Raw genomic sequence first — 24,126 nt, forward strand, 5'->3', positions numbered from 1 at the left:
CTTTTTAATATGAAAATCCAAATCTTAATAAGAATAAGTTACTTTCTTAATAAATACAAGTGGAACCCAATACTCGAGCAAAGCTTTAGAAATTAGAAGCCTTCTAGCTTAAACTTTACATGCTTAGTTTATAAGCCCGATTCTGAGGTGAGGCGGATGAGGCCTGTGCCTCAAACCTAAAATCAAAGGGGGGAGGATATTGCTAGCCCCCTTTTTTTTTTTATTATTATTTCAACAATGGCAGCTGAGGCCCAGTAAGAGTAGCCCAAAACTCTCAAGCCCGTAATCCTAATCCATTTTCCCCAAACGCTTCCATCTGACCGTCTCTCTCGCTCGACTTCTCCTTCTTCCGCTTCCAGAGATCCAGTTCCAGATTTCCACTCTTCCAGAGTTCCAGTTCCAGACTTCCAGAATCCTACATTTCCTCACTTGGTTAGTTGGCTACTTGGCTTCGCAGTTCGCTCAATTCATTAAAGCCTCAAGTCTCTCTATCGCTAGCGCGCACTCTCACATAGAGAGAGAAAGCTAGGCATATTTTGGCAATCATAGAAATTCGGGTTAGTTGAACAATTTAGAGAGAAAAGTGTATTAAGGCTCAAATTGCAGTGGAAAATGGAAGGTTCTGTGATTCTAGCTCGAAGAATGCTGTAATAGCCGGAGGTAGTTCTTGATTCCAGTTTGTAATTATTTTTTCTGGTCAATTTAAATTTTTAGTAATACCAAAATTATGAGCTTTTTGAATATGTACGTGAACCCTCTTTTTGATGTACTTGTATGCTTTTTGTGAAATTCATGTGATGCTTGAATATATTGTAACTGTATTAGTATGGTTTATTGTGTCATTTTGGCTTAAGTAGTTTTTTCACCTTGAAGTGCCTATTAGGGTTTGAGGCTTTGCGTTTAGCTCTTTGTGAAATTTCAGCAAGAAATTGGATAATTAACTTACTAATCTGTTTAAAATAGAAATATTCTATTGACCAAAGAACCCTAATTATCTGTGTTATAGATCTTAATAGTGAATTTGTGATCTTTTGGTGATGATTAGGGCTTTCTCGCTGTGAATAAAAGAATTTGGATTATTTTCAAATTTATAATTATTTCCGAGTTTTTATTTTTTGAGTTTGTTCCTGTAGAATGATTTATGCAGTGTTTATTGATTAGCTTTTAGATTTCTGAATTGAAAACTCTAGATAAACTTAAAGGTGAAAAATTTACAAATCCGTGTCTTGGAAGTGCTGCAAGGCGAAAGCTTGCAGACATTAGCAATGTGCCACAAAAATCTAGGCCCTCATTTCAAGGGGAGAAACCACAATCTATTAAAAGAACTACTAAAGAGTATATTGACTAGATCCAAAAGGTAATCCATTTGTAAGTATTGTAAGATGCATGATCACTGTATTTGTTGGTGTGTATGATTTTTCTAAATTGCAAATTTGCTTTAGTAACACGTGGCTTTAGTAACAATGCTGGTACAAAAAACATGAACTAGTGATTAAAAATCAGAGGTGGGCTAAAGTGAATGTTAGAGTTTTTTATTCCTAATGCTATCTCCTATCATGTGTAAGTGTAAAATAGTTTATAATTAATTTGAATAACTTAGTTTGATAGAATGATAGGTAAAATTTGCAATTGTTATTTCCCTAAGTTTGATGATCATGTTCATATTTGTATTAGCGTTTGATTTGGTGATCATGTTTATATTTGTATTAGCGTTTGATGTGAAATTTTTGTTTTAGGGTCGTGAGTTGTGAGTCTTGTGATTGGAATTCTCGAAGGTGTAACTCTACAGTTTTCATAGAAATTCTACTTCTCAGGTAAGTAATGGCTTGCCCTAACTTGTTATTGAAGAGATTGAAAATGTTTGAAACATTGTCGGCTTATATAATTACGGCCTGATCCACTTATATGATTGATTATTAGAGGATCAACAATTGCACAGACGCACATAATAACTATATTGAATACTCTAACTGTAAGATTGCTGTTTTGAGTGTATTCGTCCAGGGAAGGAGGGGGGCTATTATAGCATCTATGATTGAGTTGTTGAGGTGTTGCTTTAATTCTATGCTCCTTTTCTTGTCTCTTTTCTAACACACTTTTATGTTATAGAGAAACGAACAATAAGGGGATTTAGGGTCACCCATATGTTTAACATCGACATGAAGTGGCATGTAAAATGACAAGCAATGGGGGGTAGAAGATAACTAAAAAAGGGTTTTTTAACTGGTTGTTTTCTTTGCTTTCAACCGAATCAAGATCGAACTATATAGATTAATTAATCAAACAAGATTTGTTTTTTCATGATTTTGAAGTAGATAAGATTGAACTGAATTTAGTCAAAGAAAATAAGCTGAGATTTGGTTGACTTCCTAACGTCAAACAGTTTTCTTTTTATAATAGGGTTAATTAAGGCCTAATTTTTTTTCCAATTTTTATCATCTTAAAATATTAGACATCACCTCAAATTCAATAGGTTAATTATCATCTTAAGAGGTTCAATTATGCCACGTGTACAATTGGGATTGGCAACTTTGGTTGACAACTACACAAATGAGGGGAGGTTGGGCCCCATGTTAAATTAAAAAATCGTGGATTTCCCTCTTGTAAGTATATTGTCAAATTCGATTGTACTACTAGAATAATTCCATTTCGATTATTGCCGAAATGAGTGTATTGGATTTCCTATGTTCCGTTGACCGAAAAAAAGGAAGGGAATTTTTTCCAGCATGAGAATCAATATTGTAGAGCGGCAAAGTGCAACTATTAAAGGGTATGAAACTTAAAAATTATGCAGTCGTCCTTCAAGCCCAATAGATATGGAAACTTACTTGGACTCGATTGGTCGAATGATACCGTGGTCTGCTTAAGCCTTGCCAAGTTGTCTCTCCTCGCACTATTCTTTCTCTATTATCCATATTTATGATATCGAACTTTGCTTATTTTTCCAATAATTTTTACAAGCTATCTGTATCAGAAATTTTTACAAGTTGAATACCTGCAGTCTGCTCACATTAAAATGACGTCATCATCTTGCCTTGACAATATTTACTATTCTTGGCACATTTTGAATATAGTGCACACCTTATTATTATTATTTTTTTTTTCCAACTATATAAAATTCACATTTTGACACCTAAGAATCCGTAGTTTAGACACTTGTGTAAGGAACATAATCAACCAATTCTAGTTAAATGCATTACTAGAGATTTTTCCTTTTCAATTAGGGTCCTGTCGTTAAGGTGGAAACTAACTACTATTTTTATAAATACATGTAGAATCTAATACTCAAGTTGGAAAATGTTGAGGAATAAATTTCGCATTGATTAAAGATGAAAATGTAAACTAAATTATTTGGATTTGGATTACACCGTTCAATAATGTTGACTTTTTAAGATAGAATTTTCAATCTTAATATGGCATCAGAGCCTATTAAACTCTCATGAGTATTTAGATCGATTAAGACTTAAAAAATGATTACATGGATTTTAAGATTGATCTGCCAAAATGAGTCATTATCTTGTAGAGGCATGTTAAGATAAAATTTCACATCGAGTAAGGATAAAACATAGATCAACTTATAAGGGTTTAGATTATTTCTCTTAATAAGGTTGATCTTTAAAATGAAAATTCAATGTGAAGATACAAAATTTCGCGTCAAATAAAAATGAAAAATATAGATCAATTTATAAGGGTTTGACTACTCCACTTAATAAGATTGATATTTTAAAATGGAATTTTAAGTCTTAATGTGGTGTCAAAGTTCATGAAACTCCAATAAGCAATTTTATCTTATTAAGACTTAAAAGATAAGCACACAAATTTTAATATTGGTTTGCTCAAACTAGCTACCATTTTTTGGAGTTATGTTAAGGGATAAAATTTCACATCGAATAAAGATAAAAATATAGGCCAATTTATAAAGACCTGGACTACTACTCTTAATAAGATTGACTTTTTAAGATGAAAATCCAAATCTTAATAGAAACAAGTTACTTTCTTAATAAATACAAGTGGAACCCACTACTCGAGCAAAGCTTTAGAAATTAGAAGCCTTCTAGCTTAAACACTTTACATGCCTGTTTTAATGAAGTTTCTTTTTTGTATACTTATTCTCTTATATTGCTTTCTCTTAGGGGTAAGTGGTAGGGGTGGACGGTTGGGTTGGTAAATTTGGGCCCAACTCGAAATCCAAACGGATGTAATGTGAAGAATCGAGCTAACTGTACATGCCATTATTTCACGAGTCTACACAGGTCCCTCACACATGTATCGGGGTAGGTCTGGCCCGCCAGTACAGCCATAATTATTCTAATGTGAATCACAAAAGCCATTATTACACGACTTAAACAATTTAGTTCAATTTGGAGAAAGCGATTGTATTCAATATGTGTAAAATGAAAGTTTAGGAAAAATTACCTGAGAGCATAAGTGCTCGTACTGGTGAGAAAGAGGAGATATAGCGGAGGTGTTCAAACGAGATGGATTGTTAGTTTTCTTCCAAGTTTCGAAAAAATTCTAATAAGATGACATTTGGAAAGAGATGAGAGTGATAGAAGAGTTGGCCAGCGATTATTACTGATGGATTTGGATGAGCTGGCACTACAACAAAATTGTGATTTCGCGACATGCAAAAAATTGTTGCAATAAGTTATTTAGCATGACACATTTTTATGATTTGTCCCAAAGATTGTTGGTGGAAAAATAAGTATTAAAAAAAATAATGCGACATAAAAATTTATTGTGAAATGTGAAAAGTTGCGACAAATAATTAAGATTGTCACTAAAAACATAAGGGCAGCAAGGCACTAAAATATTTTTTGGTGGGAAATTTATGGCGACAAAATTTTATTTTTTGCAACAAAGTGCTTATGATGCAATAGAGTGTATTTTTTGCGACAAGGAACATTTGTTGCTAAAATTCTATAGATTGAGGAAAATTCTCTACAAGAAAATTTATTTTTTCCAACGGACAAAAAATGTTGCCATAGGTATTTAACAACGTTCACATGTATGTCGCAAATTTTGATGTTGTCGTAGAGTAGAATGATACGACAATGTGTAATGGATGTTACTAAAGACCTCAAATGCATGTTGTTATGTTATTGCGACATTCTCCGTCCGTTGTTTTTATTATATTTTACTAAATAATAAAAAATATCATAAAATAAATTTTCAAAATTTTAAACAAAATGAGTTTTCTGATTTTTATTTAGAGAAATATCTTTTGAAAATGACATGCCAAACGCAATTTTAGAAATTTGAAATTCAACCCTCAAAATAAAATATTGAAAATGAATCAAAATTGAAATACAAACGAAACAAATCTTAACTTTTTGCAACATCCCTTAAATATTGGCAAAACCCATTAGTCCATCACCATTAAAATGTTCATTATAATACCCTAAATCTTTCCCACTCTCCAATTCCCCTTCTCATCCTCACGCCATTCAGAGAAGATGAAGTTATTGTCATGGTTGGGTCTCCATCCTCACGCCTCTTTTCATAGTTGCCTCTTTCCACTAAAATTCTTCATTTTCCTCTGATTTAGAGCCTTTTGTAACGCTAATTTAGTAGATTTTGGGTCCTGTCGTCTTCAAGGTATGCCCACTTCCTTACTATTTATACAATTCTTATTCCCTTCTTCCTTAGAAAAATCTTAATTGACAGTATTAGGCTTTCGTTCACTGTGAAGATTGCAAGAATAGTGAACAGATTTCTCATCTAATACCAAGCAGATTGTAGAAGGGTTTGAATTCTGTGTAAGTCTATTATTCTTCTGCAGTGATTTAGTTGGGAAATAGAAATTTCTATTGTTTGTATATTATTGTTTTTGAAAAGGAGATTTTTTCGACGCTAGTATTCAACTGTTAATTGATGGGAATAATTGTGTTAGTGTAAGAATTCCTGAGTATGGGATCCAATTTCTCATTCACAACGATGGTCCATATTACCTTATATGAAATAAGTTAAGAATAACCTAATGTTTTTAAACAGCCACAAGGTCTGAATACTATCAGAATATGCTTAGAAAGGTGCCTACTTCAGTCATGCTGCAGTCACTATAAATAAGTTGGGGGTTTGATTCCTGAAACATGGAATTAGACTCCTTGTACGTGCAGTGTACAGACAGCTCTTGTTCTCTGGTCTGTTGGGGCACATCCCGCGATTTACCTCCCTAACAAAGTTATAGAGGTGGGACGGTGAGGCCCTCAAAATTGGGGTTCAACTTTTTTTTTTATAAAATAAGTCTTGTTTCCTATAGACATCGGTACGTGTGCATAAAAGCAATGATGTAAGAATCGCAATGACGTAAGAATCGAGTTATATATTTCTTTTCTTTCGTTTACAAGTTTTTAGCCCGAAGAAAATTAATTTTTGCTTATTTCTCTGGGTAAAGCTTGTTCCATAAAAATATTTTAACATCTTTAGAAGTTGAATTGAAATGTTATGATAATATAGATGAATATTTTTTATCTGTTATATTATTGAATCATACTACTAAAAATTACATTGTATGATATCATACAACGAAAAAAAAAATAAAGGCAAAAAAAAGAACGAGGAAAAAAAAATAAGAAAAAAAAGGGAGTAAAGAAAGAAAAAAAGAAATTGGCCAACTAACTGTCAATCCAAAAAAACAGTTGGCAAGGCCGGCTGTAAACACTGTAGGCAAGGCCGATTGTTTCTCGTCGGAAATTGCCATTTTCGGTGACTAAGCTTAATTTTTTTCCTAAATTCATCGTAAACCAATAATCTACCTAAATAACAAAGAATAAACATGAAAAATAACAATTTAAATTACAAATTCCACAAGATATGCAAAATAAAAAATCATTCTCTTAATCACACAAAAAACTAACATTGTTGAAGATATTAGTTGAGTTTTGTTGTTGTTGACATTGGGTAGATTGTAGGGATGGCAACAAATCCTATTGTTACAACCGACTGTGAGAAATCTTTTTTTTTTTTTTTTTTTTTCCTATTCTCTCTCCTCTCCTCTCTTCAGTTGAAGGTGAGGGTAAAAGTGGTAACTTATAATTTATATATCCATTTCAATGTTAAAACATTTTTTTTAAATGGTCAAAGGCTAGTTTGAAAATATGTTGCAAACTATCAATCATGAAGGGATTTTAGCTGATGCATTTCAAATGCGATTATTCTTTCACAATCTAAAGGATGTTGTAAGAGAGTAGGTTCACATGTTACCTGCCAGGAGCATCTTATCGTAGAATGACATGGTGTGAAAGTTCACGATGAAATTTTTCTCGCCATCTCGAGTCTATCAAATAAGGAATGAAATCCACACATTTAAGCAAAAAGATCTCAAGAGCTGTCCAGAGACATGAGAAAGGTATAAGAACTTATTCAGAAAGTGTCTCAATTTTGGCATTCCTAAACAAGCACAAATATAACTCTTTTACTAAGGACTATGCTAAGAATTCAACAATATAGTAGTTGCTTCAGCGAGAGGATCGATAATGACTATGGACATGGATGCTGCTTCTGAGCTGTATAAGGAAATAACAAAAATTAATCGATGTCTTCGAGCAACAAAGAAGTCCAGAGGAATATAGCTGGTATATATAATATAGATGCAGTGATAGCATTGACAGTATATATGGAGGCAATAACGAGAAAACTTGACACTTTGACCCATTCTATGAATATGATACAAACTCTTGCTCCGACGTGCGCAAGTGTGGGGCAGATCACATCACGATAAGTTGCCCTCTAGTTTCTAGTCACATGGGTCAGCCGGCAGAGGTCTGTTATGCACAAAACATCCAAAGGCAGTAGACCTATCATAGCAATTACTATCCAAATTGGAGCTACTAGGATTTCAACAGCAGCAGCAACATCAGCAAGAACAGAGGCTGTCACTAGAAGATTTCCTATCTTTTAATCATCACAAAGAGTGAGACCATTTTCCAGAATCAGCAGACTTCTATCAAGAATTTGGAACAGCATATGGGATAGATGCTAATTGCAATAGCCAATATACTACAAGGTACATTGCCTAGCGATACAAAGAAAAATCCAAGAGAGTAGGTACTTGCAATTGAGACGGTGAATTTTGAGATCAAAGAGCTACCATCATTCACTCTCGCCACCATGATCAAGGCTTATGTGCCACCCATTCCATTCCCTTCAGAGACTGAGAAGGCGGCCAACAATGCGACAAGTTCAAGCCATCAGTTACTAAAAATCACTACAAAGAAGAAAGAGACAGAGGACACTCAAATATCTACTAAAGGTAAAGAAGAGGTAAAGTAGTTTGAAAAAGCAATAGAGAAGGATCAACATTTAGCCTCAGACAGCTCACAGCTTAAGGCAACAGTTCATCTCTAATCCCTTCTCCTCAATGGTTGCAAAACACCAAAATGGAGAGTTAGTTCACTAAGTTTTGGGAAGTCCTCAAAAAGTTGCATGTAAACATCCCATTCATTGACACGATCATTTATATCCCAAACTGCTTCAAGTTTTTGAAATAGATGTTGACCAAAAATAGGAAGTCACCCAAGCACGAAACGATAGCATTATCTAAAGAATGCAGTGCGATCATCCGGCACAGGATCTCTCTCAAACTAAAATATCCAGGGAATCTTACTATACTTTACTCCATAGGAAATTTACATAATATAAATTGTTTGATTGATTTAGAAGCAAGCATAAATGTAATTCATGTGCCTCTTTACAAGAAATTAGGATTGAAAGATCCTAAGACGGCTTATATTATCCTACAGCTTGCGAATAAATCACTGAAATACCCCCACGGAATGGTCGTAAACACGCATATAAAGTGGGAAAATTTATTTTTTCAGTTGACTTCATTATTCTGGACATAGAAGAGGCATATTAGATGCCAATAATCTTGAGAAGCCATTATTGTCTAAAAGTCGAGCATCGCTGAATTTTGATACTGATAAGATAGTCCTGAGGAAGGAGGATAAGCAGCAGAGCTTCACCATGGAGAATCCAATCAAGCAACCATCATACTTTGAGGATTACCAACGAGTAGGCCTTTAGGAGAGCTACAAGAGCAGGCTAAACACAGGAGAAATTATTGGTAAGGGCAACAATGGAAACATGACTGTTTGAAGACTCAAGGATGACCTAAGAAGTGCAATCAGTGTCTAAATTGCAGGACTGAAAACTCCATTTTCAAGCCACCATGAAGAACTTAAAAGTAACAGGAGTCGAGCTAAGAACTTTAAACAAGCGCTTATTGGGAGACAATCCAACACTTTTATCCATTTTATTTAGTTTGCTTTTTAAACTTAGAATAGTTTAATATTATTTAGATTTGTTTTTATTCAATATTAGGGATTCATCATCCACACCTATTTCTCCTTATGTCCTGATATATTAGTAATTTATTAGATGTTTGAGTTAAGTAACACACGTTTCAGATTTTTTATCCTTAATGCTTTATTTAACTGCATTGAGCAGGAACATGAAGTCACAGAACACTTAAAACCAACATTGACCAAGGAGACAACGGGAGCAGTAAGAAAACCTAGTCATTGAATTTCACGCAATATCTGGGGTGCATTTTCTTCTTATCTTTCCCACCCCTTATATGGGGATCTAAAATTTAAGATATTGAGAACAATGTCTAGTTAAAGTTTGGGGTTGAAAACATGAATTTTCTTTTGTTTTTGTATGTTTTGCGTGCTTTTATTGCTTTAAGATATTTTAAAGTTATGAAAATTTTGAAAAGATTTGTTTCTACGTATTTTTGTGTGCTTGTATGAGTTAGCTGATTTGGTTGATAATGAGGAATATATTGAATTATGAATTGATCTATAAATGATGATTATGTTGCATACTTAGGTTAATTTTTTTCTTTTTTATGCGAGTTGATATATATTGAGCACATAAATTAAGTTAAGCATTATGTATAAATAAGTAGATTTCATAATTGGATAAGCTGAAATAGTGGACCATAGATGCTAACCACTATATTCTACATCCTTAGACCAAATTTAGAAATAGTTAGGGAGAATTTAACTCTTTTAGGAAGATATTAAGATAGATGAGGATTCCATGTTTGAAATTAAAAATCTTGTGTGGATTATCTAAAGTTAATAGGATAAAATTTGGTGAAAATCTTAAGTTAAAGGTTGGGTTACTTGGATAGAAACTTAATGAGGGACATTGCACTAAGGCAAAAAAAATTTTATTTCAAAATTTCTCTTCGTAACCTTTATGACTTGAGTTATTAAGCCTATAAAGATATTAAAATCTGTTGTCCTAAAGTCAACTGTCTTGGAAGTCATTGACTTAAAGCTCGTTAAAGGGGTAATTTAGAATGTTTAAAGGAAAGAATGCTGCAAACAAAAAAATGTTGAAATTGTTAAACCCCAAACATTTATTTAGGAAAATTTGACTTTTGATAAGGAATTATTAGCCTAGTTAAGTCATAGAGATTGAAACAATCAAAATTAAAAGAAAATCCTTGTTCATTGACATATTAAACTGCAATTGGTGAGATTTACCTAAACTAAAAAGGTCGGAATAATATAAAAATCAACCTTATATTACATACTTGAAAAGAACAAAATGAACAAAGTTGGGGTGTGTGATCTCACGAATGAGAATGAGAATATATTTAACTATTAAGGTTCGAGAATGAAACAACTTATGAACTCATTATGCAACATTTAATTCTTCCCTCTTACGCGTCAACTATGCATTGGAAAAGTAGACTTTGATTCTGTATTGTGATCTTGAAGCTGTGCTTAGATTTAATATCATGATTCAATTCTAAGTTAAACCAAGTTAACTAGCTAAATATTTTTGGATGATTGTGTGTTTGTTTTAAATTATGTTATGGTTTTGTTTGAGGAGAAACAAATGTTGAAATTTGGGAGTTTGATAAGTGTATTTTATAAACTTATTCAGGACTTTAAATAATGACATTTCGTGATTCTTTTAATGAAATATAGCTTAATTCGTGTTATATTGTGCTCCTAGATAAAACTCATAATTTGATGAAGAATTGGAGAAAACAGGCGAAACATGTAGAAAAATGGCGAAATCAAAACTACGGGGACTAGAATGTAATAATTCAAAAGTTATGTCGAGTTGCAAGATGACGATTATAGAATGTCAAGAGTCAATTGAAGTTGAAAAGAAGTGAATGGGTGAGAAATTGTTAAAAAAATATCAAAATACAAAGGTGATAAAATTCAGTAAAAATTTGTACTATGCTTAGGCCTGCAAGCCTTGCGTAAGCAAGGTCACAAAAAGTCATTCCTGAAACTAAATCATGTGCATTGTGCTTACGCACCAAATGATCCATGCTTAAATTCCGGGTAAAAAAATTGTGTTTTCTTAGTTTGTGTTGGAAACTTTTTGTATGCAATCTTTTGACAATCTATATATACCATAAGCCGTCCAAAACATGAGAAACTTCCAGTCAACCTAAACTTCATCATAGTCTACATATTTTGGTAGCAAAAAACTAGTCTATACATCAATTCAAGGCGAAATATACAAGGATTTTAAATATTCATAGTCTGATTTCAAGATTTGAGCCAAGAACGTAGATTTCTCCTACTTCTTTCATCTTTCATCTTTTTTATTTTATATTTCATGAAAAGAACTGAGCACCCTAAAGGGAAAATTTTTCTCAAGTAATTTTTGTAGTTGCACTTTCAATTCATTAAGTTCTATGGATGCCATATGATAGGATCTTTAGTTATAGGATGGGTTTCGGGAGCTACATCAATAGCAAATTCTATTCCCTAGTTTGGTGGTAGTCTGGGTAACTTTATAGGAATACATTAGGATATTCTTAAACCGCTGGAATGTTTTCCAACTAAAGTTTGCAACTTAACCTCCTTATGCACACTATCTAGATAACCAGAACAACATCGCTAGATCATTTTTTGAGCTTGTATGGGATAAAGAGTAGGAGTAAACAAAGATAGGATGCTCGATTCTCAAAAAAATTACCATTCCTCCGTCCGGGAGGTAGAAAGCATCATTTATCTTTCTCCTACAATTTCAATTGCCTCAATATTTAGATAACCAATCTGTACTGAGGATTGCATCAAAATCCTTCATATCTAGAAGGATGAGGTTAGCAAGAAGGGTATGAGAGTTGACCTTAACCTCTCAATTTCGAACTATTTTGTTCCTTCGTAAAGCTGGTGTGGACATTATAAGTATATCTAGGTCTACTCTCTGAATGTTAGTAGCCAAATGTGCATATTCATCATAGCAATAATGTCCTAATTTTCCATGATTAAAACATTTAATAGGTGAACCTTCAAGGATTAATAACATTGGGGGCATTGTTAGAGCCATCCATTTGAACAGTTGGACGATGACTTTATCCCAAATTCTTGATGAATGTCAGACATCATGTATAGGCCTCTGTTATTATTATTTTATACAATTCCCCTGCCATGCGGGTCATTGAAGGATATTAGGACGATACTGTCGGGTTGGCGACCTAAATTTGTTTGGATTTCTTGTGGGAAAATATTGCTTCCTTTATTCCATGTGTTTTTTATTAGGAAAATATTCTTGCCTTTATTCTACCCATTTTTTATTGAGAAAATATTGTTTCATTTATTTCACGCATTTGTGATACTTTGTTACTTCTTTAAAAATATTGTTAAGGTTTTGATATGTACCATATATATATAGCTCTTTTTTATAAACTGATTTAATACAGAAATTAAAATAATTATGGGAAACACAATTGTTATAATTCTTTCTCCATTATAGTTGAATAAAATCTCCACTTCCTCTGCCAAATTAAATTTTTGTCTTTGTCTTCATCTTATATTTGTGATCAATACTTCATATCATGTCGTATAACTTCTTTCTATCCCCAACAAGTGGTTTCAGAGCTTTGATTTTTTATTTGTTTCAAGGTTCTTGTTCTTATTCTTGATGGCAACCATGAAGTATGATTGCAGCACTAAATTCTTATTGTAGCAGGTGATGATATGACATGTACCCATACAGATGGATTTGGAAGATAAATTGTTGAGATTTGATAAGATGCCTGACGGAGGAGAAACAATGTAAGGATTGAAAGGTACTTTCACAAATTCATTTTCATGTTTCAAGTGACATTTTTAGGACGTTTCGAAGGAGAAAATGACAACTTTGTTGTGGTTGAAATTGGAGTAATTATACATGACTAATAGTCCAACCAACAAATTGCACCTGATTCAATGTCTATATTCTCATTGCATGATAGAAGAGGGATCTTTGGAAGATCACCTGATAGTTTTTAAGGAGATCGCAGCGGATATAGAGATTTAGAGGCAAAGTAAGATGAAGAAGATTTAGCCTTAATTTTTTTTTTAATGTTTATTTCCCTCTTCTTTTAGAGATAAGATTTTGTATAGTCGTGATACTCTCACCATTGAAGATTTGTATAATGTTTTGTTTTCAAAAGAGACAATAAAACATCTAGTTGGATCTAACCCTAGAGATGGAAAAAGCTTTGGTGTTCATGGTGGTCACAGAAGTGGTAGGTCAAAATCTAATCTCAATAATTAAGTTTGTTTTTCTTGTAAGAAGAAATGGCACATCAAGAAAGATTACAACAAGTTGTAGAATAAATGAACTTTAGCTGCAAATCAAAAGGTAAAGCGATCAGAAACTACGGGTAAAGCCGATGTCTTATAGAACTACTCGAGTGATGGAGATATGTTGGCTATTTCTGACGACGACTCCAAACCCGATAAGAATTAGATTTTGAATACAGCTTTTGCTATTTATATGTGTCCCAATCGAGATTTATTTTCAACATATGAGATAGTTGTGGTCATAGGAAACAACATACCTTGGTGGTAGTTTTGGTAGAATTAGACTTAAACTAGTGGTAGGGCAGTTAGAATACTCTATTAGGTTCAACATATTCTAGATTTCAAGAAAAATCTCATCTCATTGAGTACTTTTGATTCAAAAGGGTGCACTTTCTTTGGCGGAGGTGGAAGTAAAGCATTGAGGCTTTGCAATGGTATCCATATTGTATTGGAGGGACGAAAAATGTTTCAATTATACGTTTTGCAAAGGTTGTGCAAAATTCGTGAAAAACAATTAGCAAATGTTTAGTACCGTGGTAGATATTCCATTTTGTATAATATCATTGGGTTTTGGTTAGGGGTTCCATGTTGAAGAATACAACTCGGTCGAATTTAGAGGATATAGGTAATACCGCTTTGGTGAGACCAAGTGACGATAGCTATGTGAATGTTGATTTGTTGCGCAAGCTTTAAGTGTATTTTTAAGGTGTTGAGTCTAGCATGGACCTTCTACAAAAGCATTTCATGTTGATTATGTTTCGGCTTTGTTTGGTAAATTTTATAGTATTTGTGATTTTTGGTTAAATTCGAGGTAATTTTTTGGAGCAGTGATTAGATTAATTTATCCTAATTGGATAACGTGGAAGAGGTAGAGGATTTTTGATTCATTGGAGAAGTTGGTTTGGTACTTGTTGAAGAGCTCAGTTTATTCCTTGCAGTCGAATTTTTTCTCCAAATGGAGAAATTTTAAAGTTTAGTTAATTACAGTGGAATTTGTGTTAAAATGAAAATTGTTGGGTTTGCGATCGAAATTCGATTGAATTTTTTTTAGAAAAATATTGTTTCCTTTATTTCGCGCATTTTTTATTTAAAAATTATTATTTCCTTTATTCCATGCGCTTTTTTTATTGCAAAAATATTGTTTTCTTTATGCATGCATTTTTAATACTATTGCCATCTTTAAAAATATTGTTAGGGTTTTGATATATCCTCCATATATAGGTTACTCTTCTTTACAAGTGGGTTCATTACAGAAGTTAGCATAATTGTAAGAAACACATTTATTGTGATTCTTTCTCCATTATAGTTGAATAAAGTCTCCAATTTCTATGCCAAATTAAATTCTTTTCTTTATGTTCATCTTGTTGTTATAATCAATACTTCATATGATACATTATAGCCTCATTCTACCCCGAACAAATGATATTCGTGGGATCTTACATATGATAATTAGCCTGTTCTGCCTCTAGAGCTTGTTCGGAGAAGTTCACAAATGTTATTTCCTATGTTTTCACTATTTTTACATCCCGATTCAAATCAGGCCTAGTTCTTTCTAAAAATCGTTGCACTTTGTGCTCATCCTTATTTATTATTAGGCAAAAAAAAAAAAAAAGAAAGAAAAAAGAAGACAATTCTTCAAATTTTCGACTATAATTTCCAACACACATTGCCCTTTGTCATAATTGAATGAACCGTTCATATTTAATTGACAAGCAATAGAAGTGAGATATTTATTCAAAATAATTTCTTTAATTGCTCCGAAGTCATAGTAGCTACTGTCTCAATATACATTTGAATAGCTACTACTATATATAATATATTTCAATAGGGAAGATCCACTCTTTTAAAAGTTTAACAACCAGTCATACACTAGATGATTTAGTCCTTGTTCGAGCTCCATTTTTTATCAATATATATTCTTTAACAGTGATTTGATCTCATTTTAATCACAAATTTTTCAATAAAATAATATTACACGTAAATTCAAAACTTTTTTCCTTATTTTTAATCACACATTCTTTATCATAACACTATTACAAAATACATTTAAAAAAAAAAAAAAAAAAAGCTCAAACAAGTCAGTTTTCAGAATCTTTCCTGGCGCTTTCCTGAATTTGTACAAGTGGAATATCTATGTTGCAATAATTTTTGGGGTTAAGTTTCTATAAGAGTTGTCAGACGCTCTATTATAGCATCCATATTGTTATGTCTCTATTTGTAATTGATTATTCCTTAGACAAATTTAAAGTAATGAAGTTCTAATTAAAATAAAAATAGTGAAAGATTGGTAGTTCAGTCCTTCAAGGAGTCAAAGATGTCCAAAAAATTATATATTGACCAATGAAATGCAATTAGAAGTTGAAGGAGTGTCAAAGTGTTGCACAAGTCATGTTCCAAATTCTTAGTCACAAGTTGTAATGCACTTTTCACATAAAAAACATTACAATTGAAAAAAATGCTACTTTTAGAATAATTGTAGTATTTTGAGTTAACTTTTCAATGCACTTTGAATCATTTTAATTCGATATTGAGTAAGAAAGTTATATTAAAAATATTGACGATTGCTCAGAGAATGCTAGCTGGCTTTTCTAATCCAGAAAATCCTAGGTTCGTGATTTTTGCTAATTTTCTAATCCTATTCAACCTCAAATACTTCATATTGTATATATCAAAACCTAGATCATCCCAAAGGCAGGTTGAATCATTATTTTACATTATAGATAATTTCTTTGAAGATCTAAAACACAATCTATTGATTTCTTGATTCAACTCCAAGATTTTTTATTCTTAAATTCATCCAAAATATTGTTATTGGTTGAGCCTTATATATAGTCAAGAGAATATACTTTGTGATCAAATATATAACCATTTATTTCTTGCCTCAGCCATAGATCAAAACACAAAGACTTATTTCTCAAAAATTGGGAATCAAACAAAACCTTAATATATATCATATGATCAGGAAGAATTGGGTCATAAGTACGGAAGAGTGTATTACATTTTGACAATACAGTGCTAGTTACTCGGCAAAGAATTCTATTATAATGCAGGGAAGTAGCATATACAAGTCCATCATCACTTATCAGAATGACTTTGAAATATGGAACCTTGATACATAAGAAGATTTAAGGGAGTCAAAATATGATAAAATGTTGATGAAGATTGTTTCGATCGAGAAATTGAAGTTTCTACAACTTCAGTTGGATTTCTCTTTTAAGGATTGAGGAGTTATTGTCGTTGTAGATGAGCCATTTCGTCAACGAGGCTAACCTTTTTCATCCCACTTAAGTTATGGGTTTGCTAGGCTATGAACAAGCTAAAAGGATATAAACAAAGGTATTGAGACTCGCTATGTGGCTAGACAATATTGGAACAAAGTGAATTGTCTTGCCAAATTGTCGATTATCTGTTGATGTTGCTTTCTTTACTGTTCATGGACGCGTGTGTTTTTAATAGGAAGTATCGTTTTTTCCTTTCAAAATTGGAGTACGGCATATATCGATTATATAACTTCGTTGACTAAGTGAATAAAATAATATTTGAAGGATCAATTTGCAATATAACACAAACTTTAGTGACCATTTGTGAAATTGCTCACAGTTTGAGCTTTATTGTCAACATATGACAAAATTAGTCCACAACGCAATCAGATCTTGAGTGGATGCCACTGACACCGTAAAATTCTTTAACTTGTGACTAAAAAGTCAAAAAGTTGTTACGAGGGTCCACTTGTAACTTTGCAGCAACTTCAAAATATCTGAGTATTTTAAAAAATGTCCAACTCTTAAATTTAATACTAAATTATCTATTATTCCCTTAATGAAGAATTGAAGCAATTAATTTCGAAAAGTGCTACGTGTATATAATTATCTACATAATGGTGTACATAATTACACGTGTCACTGGATCCAATTTTTAATTCAAATCACATACTTGCACATCAACAATAATATCACATTATGGATATCATTATGTGTAATAATTATATACAAGTAGAATTTTTCATTAATTTGTTTCCATTTTGTCATGGATTTCGAGAAATAGCTTCTATGAAAAGCTACATTAAAATAATATTCTCGACATTTCAAATGTCATTCTCAATATTTGACCCCCTTCAATTTAGGTTTCAAAAATATACATGTCAGATCACAACATTAAATGTTCTCGACATATTAAATGTCCAAAATGACATTTCATTTCGAACATGACATTTCTCTACACTTGAAATGTAATTCTCGACATTCACGTGTCAATGAAAAAAATTGCATTTATTGTTATTTGAAATATGCACTTTTGAAATAAATAGGACAAGTTATCTGTCAATTTTAATGGTTAATAAATTTTTTAATTGCAAAAATATCCAATTTGTCTCTGTGTAGAATCATAAATTGTTAAGAAAGATATTTTGATCTAAATTATTTCAAAATAGACATTTTTACAAGAATTTATAGCGATGAACATTTTTACAGATAAATACGTGAAAGTGGACATTTCTAAAAATTTCCACTTTAATCTGATTATCTCAATTTGAATTCAATGGAAACAATTCCACAAATACTTTTGCCTCGAATGATGTTACCGACGAATTTGATTCATTAATTCACTTTCGGCGCCTTCCGCAAATCACTTTCCCACTCATTCTTAGTTGGACCGCTAATGACAGCAATTCCAAGATGATGTAAAACATGAAAACCCACAAATTAAGGTCCTATTTAAATCATAATTTTTCAAAAAAAAAATACATTTTTCAATAGTGATTTGACATCATTTCAATTACAATTTTTTCAATAAAATAATATTACACGTAATTCAAAATTTTTCATTATTTTCTAACCGCACATTTCTCATCAATATACTATTCAAAAATGCATTTTTATTCCAATAATATAGCTCAAACAAGAGCTAAGCTTTTGTTTGGTTTCATTAATTCATTTTGAAAGTCAAAGATTAATTTTGACCACAAATTTCATAATATTCCCAAGTTATACTAACTCATTCATTGCTCGTCTCTACAAATTATTTTAGCAAAGAAAAATAAAACCAAAACAATGCCTAAAACCTCGTATCACAAAACCATCAAGAAAATATAAATACAATCCACAAAGTTTCTCCAGTTCTGCAACCAATCTAGAAATAGTATTTTTTTTGGAATGCTTAATAAGATAGACTGAACAGTGCTAAACGATCCTAAAAATAAAAAACGAAACTGAAATCTTGATCGTACAAAGCATGTGGTTTTACGTATACCCTTGCTTGTATTTTCTGAATAGATCTTCAGTTTTGGCATTCCTGAAAGCACAGCATCCAATTAAATACACACATATTAAAGCAACAAGGGTTATGATCAATATAATGTTTGCCCTTCTCCATTCTGTCTTGAGATTAGCCAGCAATCCTGCTTTGCATGAGTCACAGGAATAGCATAGTTGTGTTTGCTCATTGTTCCATTGCAAGCAGTCCATGTCAGCTGCTGTGTTTATTGGACTAATCCAATATGTTGGGTTCACAAATGTGTAGCCACATTCTGTTGGTGGTTTACAGCATCCAGACTGTAAAAGAGTAAAGAGAATGGGATTTTTTAAAAGATAAAGACAAGGAATATATTGGGAGAAGAAAAAGATAATACACGCTGTTAAATAATAGTCATTGTTACACTTTGATACACATTTATATCATTCTTGTGGAGAACTCAACACTGCTACAATATGCAACAATTTATATTCTTTTCTTCGTTAACATTAATATCTCGTACTTTACGGAAAAGTTTTAGTGCGTGTTTGACATCCATTAATTTATTTATGATTTTATACAAGATCATTTTCAACCAAGCATTTATATAAAAAAATATTCTACATGTGTACCAAAAATATTTTCTTACTTTTTAACCACACATTTTCCTAAATTACTTTTCAAAACTCAATTTTTCTTAATTAATGAGAATCAAAGAGGCTCACACGAACATTGTTGGTTGAAGACTAAAGCTATACAAAAAAATGTGTCTAAAATCTATAATTTAATTTAAGTCAAAATTAATAATTAATTTTAACCACATATTTAATTGGACCAACAGTTTTTCAATCATAAATTTTAGAACTTTTATCAAAATCTACTAAAATTCTGGCATAATATCATAACCCTTTATATGAAATGATTTAACAAGATATCAGAACCAACAAAAATCCTAGATTGAGACCTTGCCAACACCTATTAAAATTATTTGCTTAGGCCTTTGATGAAAAATAAAAAAATACACAAAACATGAGGTGTTGAATAGTGAATTTGCCCAATAATTTTACCCATTTTTGATAACTTGACCTTTTAGATGAGCTAGTTCAATATTAATGTTCAAACTTAACCTACTTTGAAGTTGGGAAATTACTGAAACAAATGTTAAAATACTTCGTGAGAGGATGTAGATCCTTCCTTTTGTAAAGAAAGCAGATTAACTTAGTACTGGATACAACAAAAATTGCGAAAACAACTGGAGAAATGAAATATTAATCGAAAAAACTGTGAATTTTACCTGCAAAGGAGATATATGGGCATTAAAGAAATCTTGAGCCATACGATAATTCTGATTCAATTCAGCACACATGCTGGAAGAGCTAAGGCAACTTCTAATTCTATCCCACTTGTAAGAACTTCTAACTCTCCGACGGAGCCACCCGGAGTAATCATCTAGACGATACTCTAAATAGGCCCGGCTCGGCGCAGGATGGCCGGAACCTCTAATTGTCACCATATAGACGAAAACAACCAGACATGTAAGCAGTATTATGAGAACAAGCATTGCAATGAGGTAGGTAATAAGCAGCCATGGAATCCTCCAAAACCCTCCAATGAATCCAGCAAGTGCTACCAGTAAAATAAGAACCCCTAGAATGATTACTGGCCACTGTAGAATCTTCACACAAGAATTATCAGGTTCTGTTGCAAGCCAGATTCCAGCACCAATGATTGGAATTGAAAGAAGCATAGCAACAAAATTAAAATACCATTATTTTGATTTGGCCCTGTAGTACCTCCTTGGTTTGAAGTAGAGGGACCAGAAAGCGACTCCACCCCTTGATTCGAATTTAGGACAGAGGGATTATGTCCCACAATTGTCCTAGTTTGAAAGTGGTTTGTAAGAAGTATAGCCGGTTGACATATTTGGCCTACTAACTTATTCATTGTTTCGTTTAACGTCTTTAGCTGTTTGGCCATATTGTCATAGTGTGCGTTTCCATTTTGTGTAAATCTTTCCATATTATGAATACTTCGAAAATTTACCTGTTCAACGACGTCTTGCGTGAGTTCTCCAAGCAATGCACGCATGGTTCGAGGACTCAACTCCGTCATTGGTTCGTAACGACTGTTACTGCTCTGATTTTGTCCATCTGTTCGTGGAGAGGCATGCTGCTCCCATATCGCTCGATTACAGACTGGATTCCTCCCTGAATTGCTCCTTCCTTGTCGGATCTCTGAGGCATATTGTTTCACCTTTTGTATTTTCAACACCTAACACCACTGTCCCACTGGGCGTGCTAAATTGTTTCACGCGGGTTAAGTCGCTAACAATTAAAAAGCGTCAGACGATTGTGTAAGGGACGAAACCTCTTGAGACAAAGTCCCAAAAAGGGGTGTTCTTTTATTGGTGATGGACTTTACAATTGGGAATGAAAAACAACGTACCTCCAAGGGGCGCAAGCACACGAGTTACAGAAAAATGTTTAAGTCTAAAAGTTAAGGAAATGAAAATTACATATTCTCTGCTCGAGAGTTTTGGATTCGGTCCTTTGCTTCTGCGTCCTTTCTCCCTTTTATACCTCATAGACGAACTCTTCGTGATTAACTACCCTGAAAACTGCTTGATCGTCCTATAACTTCCCACTTTCTTTGTAGTGGCCATTTTGTCATGAAACTACCTCTTAACTGCTGCCATTATCTTTCATCGTTCAACTGCTTTCGAGTGAATTCCTTGAGTCGTGGAACGTGATAATGCTACTTTAACAACTGCCTTGATAACTGCATTCCTTGAAAATCACGATGCGTTATATTTGTTGATACCTTGGGCGACTTGAAGGTTTGGGCGAGAGTGGAATAACAGCTCTGGGCGACCGTATGACACTCCATTCGTTCAGATTATGGGCGACTCGCAAATTTGGGCGATGGTGTCACCGCATTCTTGGGCCCCTTATTTGGGCCTTCACCTTGATTCGTTTGATTGGACTTCGTTCTTTGGGCTATCCGATTTGGGGATCCTTCAATCGGGCTTTATTCCTTGGGCTGTTCGATTTGAATTGAATTTTTATGTGTCAACAGGAGTATGACCGTATGATTCTTGGCATTTAAACAATAATTCTTGAACACGTTTCCATTTAAATCATCACAGATATTTCCTTTTAATTGAATCACACTACATAAATTGACTTGTAATGAAATTGCAACTTTACAAAAGAAGCCTTAAGGTATACGAGATATTTGGTACTCATTCCCATTTTTCAATAGAAAAATTCGTCTAGCATTGCCCTTTATTTTTATTATTATATATTTTAATGAATAATGACACTTGTATATAATGAAATTATATAATTATTTACATACATACAATACGTCAAAAAGAAAGTTGAGAAGATCCTTTTTTTTTTTTTTTTTTTTTTTTTTTTTTTTACTTTTGGTTAAAAAAGATTTAATCCAATTATATTTCGCATCATGTGTATATAAATCATTATGTAAACTATTATGTAAATAGAACATAATCGTATTTTAACTTCATAACTTATATCGTCAAGACGATTATATATACATGGTAAAATAGCGTGAGTATTAATGGGTGGTAAAAATTACTTTAAGTACATTTATACTTATAAGATTAAGTTAAAAATTACTTTAAGTACATTTAAAATAATTTATAAACAAAAAATTCTCATTTTTAAATTGACTTTATTCTTAAACTTACCTAAATATGTCCAATGAACATGTGGCCGAGCTTAAAAGGTTTGTCTACTCAATTTTTTTTTCAAATTTTACGGAAAAAAATCTTGAAAAAAAAAAAATTTGTCTCTGTGCAAAATTTCCCTTCAAATACTTTCCATTTTAATTATCGGAACTGTTTCTCCTACCCACTAATTTGACGAGTGTATTTTAACAAATAAATATGACCTTAATTTAATAAAATCCAACGCTGAATTTTTTTCTATTAAAATACTATGGAATTCATAAAACAATATCCAAACACTCCTAATTAACTTATCAATCCCTAAAATATCTCAATAACCAGCTTGATTTTGTGTCTATCTTATTTCATTCTCCATCCTTTCATGTTCTCTCTAGCACAATTGAATTTCCAAACCACCGCATCATTTCTCAAAATCCAAATCATGGGTGGATCAAAACAATTTACAAAAACCTGTGATGGAAAACCCATCTTACGAAGGATCGTCAAGAACCCAACCTAAGGGCTAAGCCCCCATTTGGTAACAAATTTTCACCCAAAAAAATAATTTTTTGACTGTTATTTCATTATTTCAACTGTAATATTTGACTTCTTCACTCACAGATAGAATTCAATTAAATCTCTAATGGACAAAAAATCAATTTTTATAATCACTGCTAAACATGCCCTAAAAGTTCAAGTGTCCAGCAGCATTCCATTTCATGTCAAATTAGTGGTATATTAATATTAAATTACTCATTATTTCCAATTAATTCCCTTCTAAAGCATACGGCGTCGTTTAGTCCAAAATTTTTTTTTTTCTTTGAACAAATCGGTTTTTTTTTTTTTAAAATATGTTTTTTTCAAATATGTTCAATTTCAACTCTGCAAAATTGGCAGAGCATAAACCCTAAACCCTAATGCTAATTCAAAAGCATAACTGCAGAACCCCGAATACCCAGATAGACATCTTGATTTTCTTCTTTGATATGCTCTTCAATTGCATAAAATGTTCTCTCTCTCAAGAAAATCAAACCCTAAAACCCTAATCCTCTGGTCCCACCTTCAATTCACAGTCTCAATNAGGTAGGTAATAAGCAGCCATGGAATCCTCCAAAACCCTCCAATGAATCCAGCAAGTGCTACCAGTAAAATAAGAACCCCTAGAATGATTACTGGCCACTGTAGAATCTTCACACAAGAATTATCAGGTTCTGTTGCAAGCCAGATTCCAGCACCAATGATTGGAATTGAAAGAAGCATAGCAACAAAATTAATCGCACCGATAATATTATTACTTAGTGCCATCTTGAGGAAAATTAGATTAATTTTCTATTGGTTTGTTGCTAAGAGAATAGGAAAGATGAAATATTGGGGATAGAAAAATGAACTTAAGATTAAGTTTTTGATATTCTGCCCACTACTTAGGGTTCCTTACCTTGGATACTTGAAAGGTACTATAGCATAAAATAATGATATGTAAAGGGCTTTTTGTTCTCTTTGTCAAAATTTTCAGTCACTTTTTCAAAAGGTAACAGGATGCAACGAAAGCAAATGTGGAAGAAAGAAAAAATTCGTTGCTAGAATAAAAGCTGTGACTCTGTCATCACATGATATTAAAGTAACATTTACATATTCCATGATCTCTTACTT

At 32.7% G+C, this 24,126-nt stretch overlaps 1 protein-coding gene and 1 long non-coding RNA gene across 6 annotated transcripts; one reads left to right on the forward strand and one right to left on the reverse strand.

The window, feature by feature from the left end:
- Nucleotides 1-258: 258 nt before the first annotated feature.
- LOC111398781 lies at nt 259-13,451 on the forward strand. Of its 4 annotated transcripts, none has more exons than XR_002703411.1 (4): nt 259-660; nt 1,737-1,814; nt 9,451-9,547; nt 12,958-13,451. It is a non-coding gene; the product is annotated as an uncharacterized LOC111398781 (long non-coding RNA). The 4 variants fall into 4 exon arrangements; XR_002703409.1 differs by having other exon boundaries at nt 261-660; nt 9,451-9,507; nt 12,955-13,451; XR_002703410.1 differs by having other exon boundaries at nt 261-660; nt 9,451-9,507.
- A 5,142-nt stretch (nt 13,452-18,593) lies between these two features.
- On the reverse strand, nt 18,594-23,827 carry LOC111398782 (protein TORNADO 2). 2 transcript variants are annotated; one of them, XM_023025871.1, is made up of 3 exons: nt 23,712-23,827; nt 20,080-20,507; nt 18,594-19,105 (listed from the first exon to the last, which is right to left on the reverse strand). In XM_023025871.1, exons 1-3 carry the CDS (start codon nt 23,779-23,781, stop codon nt 18,794-18,796), a joined length of 810 nt encoding a protein of 269 aa, XP_022881639.1. In that variant the 5' UTR covers nt 23,782-23,827; the 3' UTR covers nt 18,594-18,793. The 2 variants fall into 2 exon arrangements, with proteins under 2 accessions (XP_022881639.1, XP_022881641.1); XM_023025873.1 differs by having other exon boundaries at nt 20,080-20,451; nt 23,650-23,818.
- Nucleotides 23,828-24,126: the final 299 nt, after the last annotated feature.

The sequence above is a fragment of the Olea europaea genome, chromosome 8, assembly GCF_002742605.1.
Source record: "Olea europaea var. sylvestris chromosome 8, O_europaea_v1, whole genome shotgun sequence".
Taxonomy (NCBI): domain Eukaryota; kingdom Viridiplantae; phylum Streptophyta; class Magnoliopsida; order Lamiales; family Oleaceae; genus Olea; species Olea europaea.

Excerpts from the sequence above, each read along its gene's own strand:
- LOC111398782 (XM_023025873.1), bottom strand. The coding sequence starts at position 23,781 with ATGGCACTAAGTAATAATATTATCGGTGCGATTAATTTTGTTGCTATG. Across the intron at positions 20,452-23,649 it reads TGAAGATTCTACAGTGGCCA|TGGCCAGTAATCATTCTAGG; the intron begins GTAATCATTCTA and ends AAGATTCTACAG. Across the intron at positions 19,106-20,079 it reads CCCATATATCTCCTTTGCAG|TCTGGATGCTGTAAACCACC; the intron begins GTAAAATTCACA and ends ACTCTTTTACAG.